A 12084-nucleotide genomic window follows, 5' to 3' on the forward strand; every position below is an offset into this window, starting at 1 on the left:
TTCATCCTTGGGGGGGTGAAGGTCGTCTATTACTCCCTGTTATCAGCCGCTTCATCCTTGGGGGGGTGAAGGTCGTCTATTACTCCCTGTTATCAGCCGCTTCATCCTTGGGGGGGTGAAGGTCGTCTATTACTCCCTGTTATCAGCCGCTTCATCCTTGGGGGGGTGAAGGTCGTCTATTACTCCCTGTTATCAGCCGCTTCATCCTTGGGGGGGTGAAGGTCGTCTATTACTCCCTGTTATCAGCCGCTTCATACTTGGGGGGGGTGAAGGTCGTCTATTACTCCCTGTTATCAGCCGCTTCATCCTTGGGGGGGTGAAGGTCGTCTATTACTCCCTGTTATCAGCCGCTGCTTGTTGATGGCTTTTATAATCTCACATCCCAGAGACCCTGTGACCTTCTTCTGTTGCAAGACTACAGCTCCCAGCATGCCCGGACAGCCGTTGGCTGTCCGGGCATGCTAGGAGTTGTAGTTTTGCAACAGACGGAAGCCTGCAACATGGTGGAAGTTGTAGTTATGCAACATCTGGTGAACACTTTGATCTAGGGCAGTGGTCTCCAAACTGTGGACCTCCAGCTGTTGCAAAACTAAAACTTCGGCTGTCTGGGCATGCTGGGAGTTGTAGTTTTGCAACAGGCGGAAGACTGCGACATGGTGAAAGTTGTAGTTATGCTGGGAAACACTTTCATCTAGGGCAGTGGTCTCCAAAAACCTCACAGCAGAGGATCTGTTACAGTTGCATCCAGTCTAAACAAGGAGTATAACAGTCTGAACCCCTATTAACCCACAGAGGGGCTGTCCAGACTAGATATGACTGTACCAAACCCTCAGCTGTGAGAAATGACTTCGGTTTGTGCAGGTTCTCAGCCCCAGGGTGTAAAACAAGAACGTTCTCATTCACTGTCACCAAACAGAGATGATAAACATGGCGGAGCTGAGCGCACATCAGGGAGGGGACGGTTCTACACCTTATATGTGTGCGGTGGTAATGTCTACATGCGCCAAACTTGTCAAATGGTTTCAGTACACTACTTTGTATGGATCCCTCTCTGCCACTTTGTAACTTAATGCCACAAATTGTGCGACTTTTCCCCAAAGGTCGCGCGTGATGATAAATTCATGAGCACTGCACAAAAACAACCTGATTTCGACAGACCTGCACAAGCATAAAAAATAAATAAAATAATAAAGAAAGTAATAGAAATAATCAATAAAAAGAATTGAATGAATAATTGAATAATAAATAAAAATTTAAATAAAATCAATAAATAAATGAAAATAAAATAAATACATATATAAAGCGAAATAAATAATACATAATCAAGCAAAATAATTAAATAAATATAAATAAATTAAAATAAAATAAATACATATATAAAGCGAAATAAATAATACATAATCAAGCTAAATAATTAAATAAATATAAATAAATTAAAATAAAATAAATACATATATAAAGCGAAATAAATAATAAATAATCAAGCAAAATAATTAAATAAATATATATAAATAAATTTAAATAAAATAAATGCATAAATAAAATTAAAAAATATACACAGTCTATAGCCATGGTCTATAACTATAAATTCCCTTCCTCCATAAATTATATACATTAAAATAAAATAAATACATAAAGTTAAATAAATAAAATAACTGCGACAAAGTTAAATAAAAAAATATAGTCTATATGCATGGTCTATAACCATAAATTCCTTCCCTCCATAAATTAAATACCGTACATTAAAATAAAATAAATACATAAAAAGTTAAATAAAAACAAGCAAAAAAAAATAAATAAAATTAAATAACTGTGACAAAGTTAAATACAAAATACAGTCTACATCCATAGTTTATAACCATAAATTCCCTCCCTCCATAAATTAAATACATTAAAATAAAATAAATACATAAAGTTAAATAAAGAAATAAATGAAGCAAAAAATAAAGAAATAAAATAAAAGAACTGTGACAAAGTTAAATAAATAATACAGTCTACATCCATATGGTCTATAACCCTTGATTCCCTCCAAAGTCTTTTGAAATCTTAAATAAAACTTTGAAGAATTAAATACATTTTGGGAACAATCTATAAGGGTGCGTTCACACTGGCAGATGTTTATTCACATCTCGACCTATGCATAGGATAGGGCAGCGGTCTTCAACCTGCGGACCTCCAGATGTTGCAAAACTACAACTCCCAGCATGCCCGGACAGCCGTTGGCTGTCCGGGCATGCTGGGAGTTGTAGTTTTGCAACATCTGGAGGTGCGCAGGTTGGAGACGACTGGGATAGGGGATAACAAGCTGATTGGTGGGGGTCCGACCACTGGGACCCTCGGTGATCCTGAGAACGGGGATATCATTTCAGAAGTCCTATAGAGAATAAACAGGGGAGGGGGAGGGCGCACAGTGCGCTCTGTTTATTCCCCACTCTGGAAATCGGCGGGGATCCCAACAGTCAGACCCCCGCTGATCTTATCTGATGTATAGGGGATTACAATTGGAGATAGGAATAAGGGTCCTATAGGGACACTTCCGGCAGGTTCCTGATGTGGAGGGAGACGATGAATGAAAGGAGTCCAGGGCGGGAACCGGAGGCTCGAGTCCGGGAAACTGAATAGAAATGCGGGAAAGAGAGAGGGAAGACGGGACGGCAGGAGGGAGAGGGGACATCAAAGGAAGGACACTCAACCCGACACAGCTTCTACCCGAGCACATGTGGCCCTCCAGCTGTTGCTAAGCTACAACTCCCAGCATGCTGTCTGGGAATGCTGAGCATTGTAGTTTTGCAACAGACTTCTATAGAAGCATTAGGGAAAGACCCCCATCCCCAAATACAGGTGTCTGAGCATTAAGACTACAACTCCCACTATACCCACCCTGACTCAACACTACAACTCCCACTATACCCTGACTAAACACCACAACTCCCACTATACCCTGACTCAACACTACAACTCCCACTATACCCTGACTAAACACCACAACTCCCACTATACCCTGACTCAACACTACAACTCCCACTATACTCTGACTCAACACTACAACTCCCACTATACCCTGACTAAACACTACAACTTCCACTATGCCCTGACTCAACACTACAACTCCCACTATACCCTGACTCAACACTACAACTCCCACTATACCCTGACTCAACACTACAACTCCCACTATACCCTGACTAAACACCACAACTCCCACTATACCCTGACTCCACACTACAACTCCCACTATACCCTGACTCAACACTACAACTCCCACTATACCCTGACTCAACACTACAACTCCCACTATACCCTGACTCAACACTACAACTCCCACTATACCCTGACTCAACACTACAACTCCCACTATACCCTGACTCAGCACTACAACTCCCACTATACCCTGACTCAACACTACAACTCCCACTATACCCTGACTCAACACTACAACTCCCACTATACCCTGACTCAACACTACAACTCCCACTATACCCTGACTAAACAATACAACTCCCACTATACCCTGACTCAACACGACAACTCCCACTATACCCTGACTCAACACTACAACTCCCACTATACCCTGACTCAACACTACAACTCCCACTATACCCTGACTCAACACTACAACTCTCCCTATACCCTGACTCAACACTACAACTCCCACTATACCCTGACTCAACACTACAACTCCCACTATACCCTGACTCAACACTACAACTCTCACTATACCCTGACAGCCTGCGACATTCTGGGACTTTAGCAATAGCTGGAGACCCACAGGGGGGAAACACATTGATCTAGGGCTGTGGTCTCCAAGCTGTGAACCTTTTGCTGTCCGGACACGCTGGGAGTTGTAGTTTTGCAACAGACCTATACTGGAGCATATGGTGGAAACTCCCCCCCCCCCCCCCCCCCCAAATATAGGTTAAAAATTAAAACTCCCACTATGGTCATAGTGGGAGTTGTAGTATTGCAACCACTGGAGACCCACAGAGTGGGGAACCCAGTGATCCAAGAAAATGGTCTCCAAACTGTGGAACTCAAGCTGTTGAAAAACGACAACTCCCAGAATCCTGGGAGTTGTAGTTTTGCAACAGACGGAAGCCTGAGACATGGGGGAAGTAGTAGTTTTGCAACCGCTGGAGAACTACATGGTAGGGAACGCACTGATCTAGTATAGTGGTCTCCAAACTATGGACTTCCAGCTGTTGCAAAACCACGAAGGCTGTCCGGGTATGCTGGGAGTTGTAGTTCTGCACCAGACATTAACTGGAGAATATGGGGGAAAGCACACTGGTTGAAAAAAAACACTGATTTAGGGCATTTCGCTATAACCGCGCCATATATTTGACTGATTGAGACATAATTTGGGAGCATAAATCACAGGGCATGCTGGGAGTTGTAGTTGTTTGCCTCCAGCTGTTGCATAACTACAACTCCCAGCAGGTCCTTCGGCTGTCAGTACATCCTGGGAGTTGTAGTTTTGCAACAGACAGAAGCCTGCGACATGGTGGAAGTTTGAGTTATGCAACATCTAGGGAACAGTTTGATCTAGAGCAGTGGTCTCCAAACTGCAGACCTCCAGCTGTTGCAAACCTACAACTTTGGCTTTTTTTTTTTTTTAACAGATAGAAGCCTGCGATATGGTGGAAGTTGTAGTTATGCAACAGCCGGAGGGCAGTGCTGTCTAGGGCAGTGCTGTCTGGGCATGCTGGGAGTTGTAGTTATGCAACAGACAAAAGCCTGTGACATGGTGGTAGTTATGCAACATCTGGGGACATTTTGATCTAGGGCAGTGGTCTCCAAACTGTGGATCTCCAGCTGTTGCAAAACTACCACTTTGGCGGTCCGGGAATGCTGGGAGTTGTAGTTTTGCAACAAACACTCTGGTTGGAAAAAACCCGGTCCTAGGACATTTCGCCAAAACATCGTTACATATATGACTGATCGAGCCGCGGTTTGGGAGCGGTAATCACATGACTTCGCTGTTGAATCCCATCCGGAGACTCACCGTAGGGCAGGCAGTCTTCTCTTTTTCCGTGCTTGAAAAGCTGGGCCTGCAACAAAGAAAGCAAAGAGCGTTAATAGAAGGACTACATATCCCAGCGAACAGACAAGGTGATGATGTAATTGGGCATGTAGCTCCCCCTAGAGCTCATTGGTGGAATGTGATCAGCTGACCTGCCTGCTGGCTGTTTCCCTCCTCATTATGTACATACCATTGCCGGGCCCGGTTGCGTCTGACCTAATTCACTCCAGAGAGGTGTAATTACGCCCGGGCTGGCAGGGCGCCAAGCACAATGACTTCCCGATTCTTCATAAAACGCATTCCGCACGGTGGAGAAACAAACAACGTGAATTCCTAGTAACGCGGCGCAACATTCTGCCGCTCAATGTGGGAGGCGATCAGGAGAAAGCTCATTGATGCCTCATTTATTTGTCCTCGCATTCCGGTGAGATGAAGCGGCGAGGACAGCGACGGGACGGAAAATTACTACTTCGCCACAGTGTCCCCATCATACCAAAGAGTAAGGTGTCTCCTGTATGGATTCCGTTCAGCTGCTTCATCGTAATATCTGGTCCAGGGAAAGCTGGAGGAAATCCAATATGGCTGCCGGGTTGGCGTATAAAGTCCTAAATGCAAGCCAGTGTTTCCCAACCAGGGAGCCTCCAGCTGTTGGAAAACTAATACTCCCAGCATGCCCGGACAGTCAAAGGCTGTCTTCATCTCTGAGAGAGAGAATATAGTCTATACCAGAGAGAAGACTGAACAAGGACCTCTCTGCAATACACTAATCTCTATCTGGAGGCGCCCTGGTTGGGAAAGCATTGATAGAGGTTTGCACACTGCAGGGGGTGACACTGGTCATAGGTCATACCGCCATGGGTACCTCATGCCCCCTCAAAACCTACCAATACCAGTTAGATTCATTTAAAGAGCGTGCCCATGAGAAGGGGAATAAAATGGCTGCCGGGTTGGCGTATAAAGGCCCAAATGTAGGTATTTATATAGGGAAATGTGTGAGATTTATCAAAACCTGGGCAGAGGAAAAGTTGCCCAGTTGCCCATAGCAACCAATCAGATCGCTTCTTTCATTTTTGAAACGGCATCCGAAAAAGCGATCTGATTGGTTGCTATGGGCAACTGTTCAGCTTTTCCTTTGCACAGGTTTTGATAAATCTCCCCCATGGTTTTCACGCTGGAGACGGTGACATTGTATGAGGCAGTGGTCAGTACTCGGCTTGGTTCACAGAGCTCATATTAAAATAGGCACCGCCATGGGTACGTCATACACCCACAAAACCAACTGACCAATACCAACTAGATTTATTCAAAAGGGATGAACCACGAATGAAAAAATGTATTTGTTTCCAAAAAAAAGCTCCACTTCTATGGATGTAGCCTGATATTGCATCCTGTAGCTCCTTTAAAGTGAATCAATAGATACAACTAGTGGAAAGGTGAGGCATGTGACATGGGGGGAGATGTGAAATGGGGGAGGGGCAGGAGATGTGACACGGGGGGTGATGTGACACGGGGGGGGGGGGGGTGATGTGACATGGAGGGGGAGATGTGACATGGGGAGATTAAAGTGAAATGCGGGTGTGGACATTAAATAGGGGGATAGAAATAAAAGGGGGGAACCTGAAATGGGGGGGAGAATATAATGAAATGGGGGATAAAAATGAAATAGAAGGTAGTTGGACGTGAAATTGGGGATTTAACCATTTGTTTATTATATCACAATATTTACCTCTATAATCATAATTGCACATTTTCCCCAAATCGTATGGCTATAGTATACGGGAGCCTAGACTTAGGACAATTAGACTCTATTAGACGCCCCCCACCCCTGTTATTTACTTAAAGCCCAGAAACATCCTTAATAAACGCCATTTACCGCGCTCACAGTCCTCGGACTACCCCCTTTAAACGCCTCATTGGCCGCACATTCTCCATCTACACGTCCTCATTGTCAGTAAAAATTTCCAGACCAGAGGGAAAGAGTTTCACAAGAGCCACAAGAAACTGTAACTATGTGACACGGTGTACGGTGCGACAAACAGCGCTGGCAGCGGACCCCGCGTCTTTGTGCCAAGTTTCTATTAATGTTAGTGCCCTGGGGCGAGGCACCTGCATGGCTCAGACCCCTATGGCAAATACACAGATTAAAGGGGTACTCTGCCGAAAAGTATAGTATAGGGGATAAGAGGTCTGATCGCGGGAGTCCAAACACTGGGGACCCCTGCAATTTCGGGGCTTGCCGCGGCAGTGTCCGGAACACATCACATGAATGGAGGGGGTGTGGCGGCTGTAGTCGCCAGTCATCCGGCACGGAGTGGAGTTCGCTCTATGCGCGGATGACTGGGGTGCCACTCCGGAGATCACGGGGGTCCCGCCACTTGGGGAAGCCATAAATGCTAGAATGAAATCAACACTTCTATGGTAAGGAAATGACACCAGCCAGGAAGACAACCATCATGTAACATTGGGGACTATGGTGGCCATCTCAACCCTAAGTTAGGATCTGAAGAAGGTGTTTGTTCTTAACTGGCCAAGGACATAAAGTATATTTAGGCCTACTAGGACACCATGGACAGAGTTAGGCCTACTAGGACACCATGGACAGAGTTAGGCCTACTAGGACACCAAGGACATAGATATAGATTTAGGCCTACTAGGACACCATGGACAGAGTTAGGCCCACTAGGACACCATGGACAGAGTTAGGCCCACTAGGACACCATGGACAGAGTTAGGCCCACTAGGACACCATGGACAGAGTTAGGCCCACTAGGACACCATGGACAGAGTTAGGCCTACTACGACACCATGGACAGAGTTAGGCCTACTAGGACACCATGGACAGAGTTAGGCCTACTAGGACACCATGGACAGAGTTAGGCCTACTAAGACACCATGGACAGAGTTAGGCCTACTACGACACCATGGACAGAGTTAGGCCTACTAGGACACCATGGACAGAGTTAGGCCTACTAGGACACCATGGATAGAGTTAGGCCTACTACGACACCATGGACAGAGTTAGGCCTACTAAGACACCATGGACAGAGTTAGGCCTACTAAGACACCATGGACAGAGTTAGGCCTACTAGGACACCATGGACAGAGTTAGGCCTACTAAGACACCATGGACAGAGTTAGGCCTACTAGGACACCATGGACAGAGTTAGGCCTACTAGGATACCATGGACAGAGTTGGGCCTACTAAGACACCATGGACAGAGTTAGGCCTACTAGGACACCATGGACAGAGTTAGGCCTACTAGGACACCATGGACAGAGTTAGGCCTACTAGGACACCATGGACAGAGTTAGGCCTACTAAGACACCATGGACAGAGTTAGGCCTACTAGGACACAATGGACAGAGTTAGGCCTACTAGGACACCATGGACAGAGTTAGGCCTACTAGGACACCATGGACAGAGTTAGGCCTACTAGGACACCATGGACAAAGTTAGGCCTACTAGGACACCATGGACAGAGTTAGGCCTACTAGGACACCATGGACAGAGTTAGGCCTACTAAGACACCATGGACAGAGTTAGGCCTACTAGGACACCATGGACAGAGTTAGGCCTACTAGGACACCAATATCACAGAGCATGTTAGTATAATGGAGAACTTGAAACAGGAAGGTCCAGGTAGAACCTCACCCTGATGGTCCCACAGACATGAAACGGTCGGTGAATCCCATTGAAATTGTCCAAAGTCCCCGGTCATCAGACAGTAGGAAGAACATTGTGATCCCGATGATCTCTGGTTAATAACCCAGTCCACCCAATGCTATAAGAGGCGCCACACCTCAGCCTCCTCCACACAACGCTTCCATTTTATGGGGCCCCATTGTGGACGTTGTGAGAGACTCCCCAAGCTTCTTACTCTAAGTGTAGGTGGTGGCTGATCCGTGCCTGTAAGGAATGCATGCCCTGACACAGGCTAAATTATAGCTTATTACTGGCATCACCAAATGCCAACTAGTGCCACTTATATCAGATGACCTAAAAACCACCGGGAGAGGACACTTACATAACCGGCCGTCACTTATGTAAAACCTGTCTGATGTGTGACATACATTATATGTATTATCGTAGTCTGACTAACCAGTCATGGGATGAGATGAGGACAGGAGCGACCCCCATAGGGTAACAGCAGCGATCATATCAAAGTGATAGTAACCTCACCAGCAGAATAGTGAGTGCAGCTCTGGAGTATAACACTGGATATAACTCAGGATCAGTACAGGATAAGTAATGTAATGTATGTACACAGTGACCCCACCAGCAGAATAGTGAGTACAGCTCTGGAGTATAATACAGGATATAACTCAGGATCAGTACAGGATAAGTAATGTAATGTATGTACACAGTGACCTCACCAGCAGAATAGTGAGTACAGTTCTGGGGTATAATACAGGATATAACTCAGGATCAGTACAGGATAAGTAATGTAATGTATATACACAGTGATCTCACCAGCAGAATAGTGAGTACAGCTCTGGAGTATAATACAGGATATACTCAGGATCAGTACAGGATAAGTAATGTAATGTATGTACACAGTGACCCCACCAGCAGAATAGTGAGTACAGCTCTGGAGTATAATACAGGATATAACTCAGGATCAGTACAGGATAAGTAATGTAATGTATATACACAGTGACCTCACCAGCAGAATAGTGAGTACAGCTCTGGAGTATAACACTGGATATAACTCAGGATCAGTACAGGATAAGTAATGTAATGTATGTACACAGTGACCTCACCAGCAGAATAGTGAGTACAGTTCTGGGGTATAATACAGGATATAACTCAGTATCAGTACAGGATAAGTAATGTAATGTATGTACACAGTGACCTCACCAGCAGAATAGTGAGTACAGCTCTAGAGTATAATACAGGATATAACTCAGGATCAGTACAGGATAAGTAATGTAATGTATGTACACAGTGACCTCACCAGCAGAATAGTGAGTACAGCTCTGGAGTATAATACAGGATATAACTCAGGATCAGTACAGGATAAGTAATGTAATATATGTACACAGTGACCTCACCAGCAGAATAGTGAGTACAGCTCTGGAGTATAATACAGGATATAACTCAGGATCAGTACAGGATAAGTAATGTATGTACACAGTGACCTCACCAGCAGAATAGTGAGTACAGCTCTGGAGTATAATACAGGATATAAACACAGGATCAGTACAGGATAAGTAATGTAATGTATGTACACAGTGACCTCATCAGCAGAATAGTGAGTACAGCTCTGGAGTATAATACAGGATATAACTCAGGATCAGTACAGGATAAGTAATGTAATGTATATACACAGTGATCTCACCAGCAGAATAGTGAGTACAGCTCTGGAGTATAATACAGGATATAACTCAGGATCAGTACAGGATAAGTAATGTAATGTATGTACACAGTGATCTCACCAGCAGAATAGTGAGTACAGCTCTGGGGTATAATACAGGATATAACTCAGGATCAGTACAGGATAAGAAATGTATGTACACAGTGACCTCACCAGCAGAATAGTGAGTACAGCTCTGGGGTATAATACAGGATATAACTCAGGATCAGTACAGGATAAGTAATGTAATGTATGTACACAGTGACCTCACCAGCAGAATAGTGAGTACAGCTCTGGTGTATAATACAGGATATAGCTCAGGATCAGTACAGGATAAGTAATGTAATGTATATACACAGTGACCTCACCAGCAGAATAGTGAGTACAGCTCTGGAGTATAATACAGGATATAACTCAGGATCAGTACAGGATAAGTAATGTAATGTATGTACACAGTGACCTCACCAGCAGAATAGTGAGTACAGCTCTGGAGTATAATACAGGATATAACTCAGGATCAGTACAGGATAAGTAATGTAATGTATGTACACAGTGATCTCACCAGCAGAATAGTGAGTACAGCTCTGGAGTATAATACAGGATATAACTCAGGATCAGTATATATAGACTGTCATATGGTGTTTTGGGTTGTACACACCCTTTTGCGCCCGTAGTCATTGTGACCAGAAAATAGTTTTCCTAGAAACCCAAATAAACCCCGGAGGCCACGTACATTCTGCCCTCACGCCCCGCGCAGACATTTGGAGACTGGAGGTGACATCCTTAGCGTTTCGCTGCCTCTGGGTCCCAGAACCGGACTGGGTTGAAGTCACCTGTTTATGGCGCCTGAAGCCTCCTCCGGGTGCGCAGCTTTATTTGACCAGGCCCCGGGCCAGAAAAAAAAACATTCCTGAGAAAATCTCAATGTCTGTTCATAGTCTCACAGGTAACGTTGCTGCATAGTTTAATGACACTGTAAACATGGACGACGGCAGACGGGGCGAACGCAGCAACGCACGGGGGGGGGGGTCAACACGACCGGATGACACCACTTCTACCGGATTGATGTCAATTACACTTATTTTATTGCAACATGAAAACATTTCATACATTTCGGATCAACTTCTTGCCATATTTAAGATCTCTGCTTGCTGTCAGTGAATGGGAACATTCTTCTTCACATCCAAAAGGTTGAAATTCCATATAAACCAAACACAACTGAAGTTTTGTTACTATTGCGGACAGTCCTCTAGAGCAGTGTTTCCCAAGCAGGGTGGCTCCAGCTGTTTCAGAACTACAACTCCAACGTGCCTATATAGTTAGAGGTCTCTCAGCATGCCCAGTCAGCCAAAGGCCTGTTACAAAACTACAACTCCCAGCATGCCCAGTCAGCCATAGGCCTGTTACAAAACTACAACTCCCAGCTTGCCCAGTCAGCCAAAGGCCTGTTACAAAACTACAACTCCCAGCATGCCCAGTCAGCCAAAGGCCTGTTACAAAACTACAACTCCCAGCATGCCCAGTCAGCCAAAGGCCTGTTACAAAACTACAACTCCCAGCATGCCCAGTCAGCCAAAGGCCTGTTACAAAACTACAACTCCCAGCATGCCCAGTCAGCCATAGGCCTGTTACAAAACTACAACTCCCAGCTTGCCCAGTCAGCTAAAGACTTGTTACAAAACTACAACTCCCAGCATGCCCAGTCAGCCA

General features: G+C 45.0%; 1 protein-coding gene across 5 annotated transcripts in view; it reads right to left on the reverse strand.

The window, feature by feature from the left end:
* The window catches only part of TBCD (tubulin folding cofactor D), a 324749-nt gene that overhangs the window by 114044 nt on the left and 198621 nt on the right, over nt 1-12084 (reverse strand). For all 5 annotated transcript variants that reach the window (XM_056553201.1, XM_056553204.1, XM_056553202.1 and 2 more), the window contains exon 9: nt 5003-5048. In XM_056553201.1, coding sequence (XP_056409176.1) covers nt 5003-5048 — 46 coding nt within the window. The remainder of the gene's footprint in view (nt 1-5002; nt 5049-12084) is intronic.

Source organism: Hyla sarda, unplaced genomic scaffold (genome assembly GCF_029499605.1).
Source record: "Hyla sarda isolate aHylSar1 unplaced genomic scaffold, aHylSar1.hap1 scaffold_259, whole genome shotgun sequence".
Classification (NCBI taxonomy): Eukaryota; Metazoa; Chordata; class Amphibia; order Anura; family Hylidae; genus Hyla; species Hyla sarda.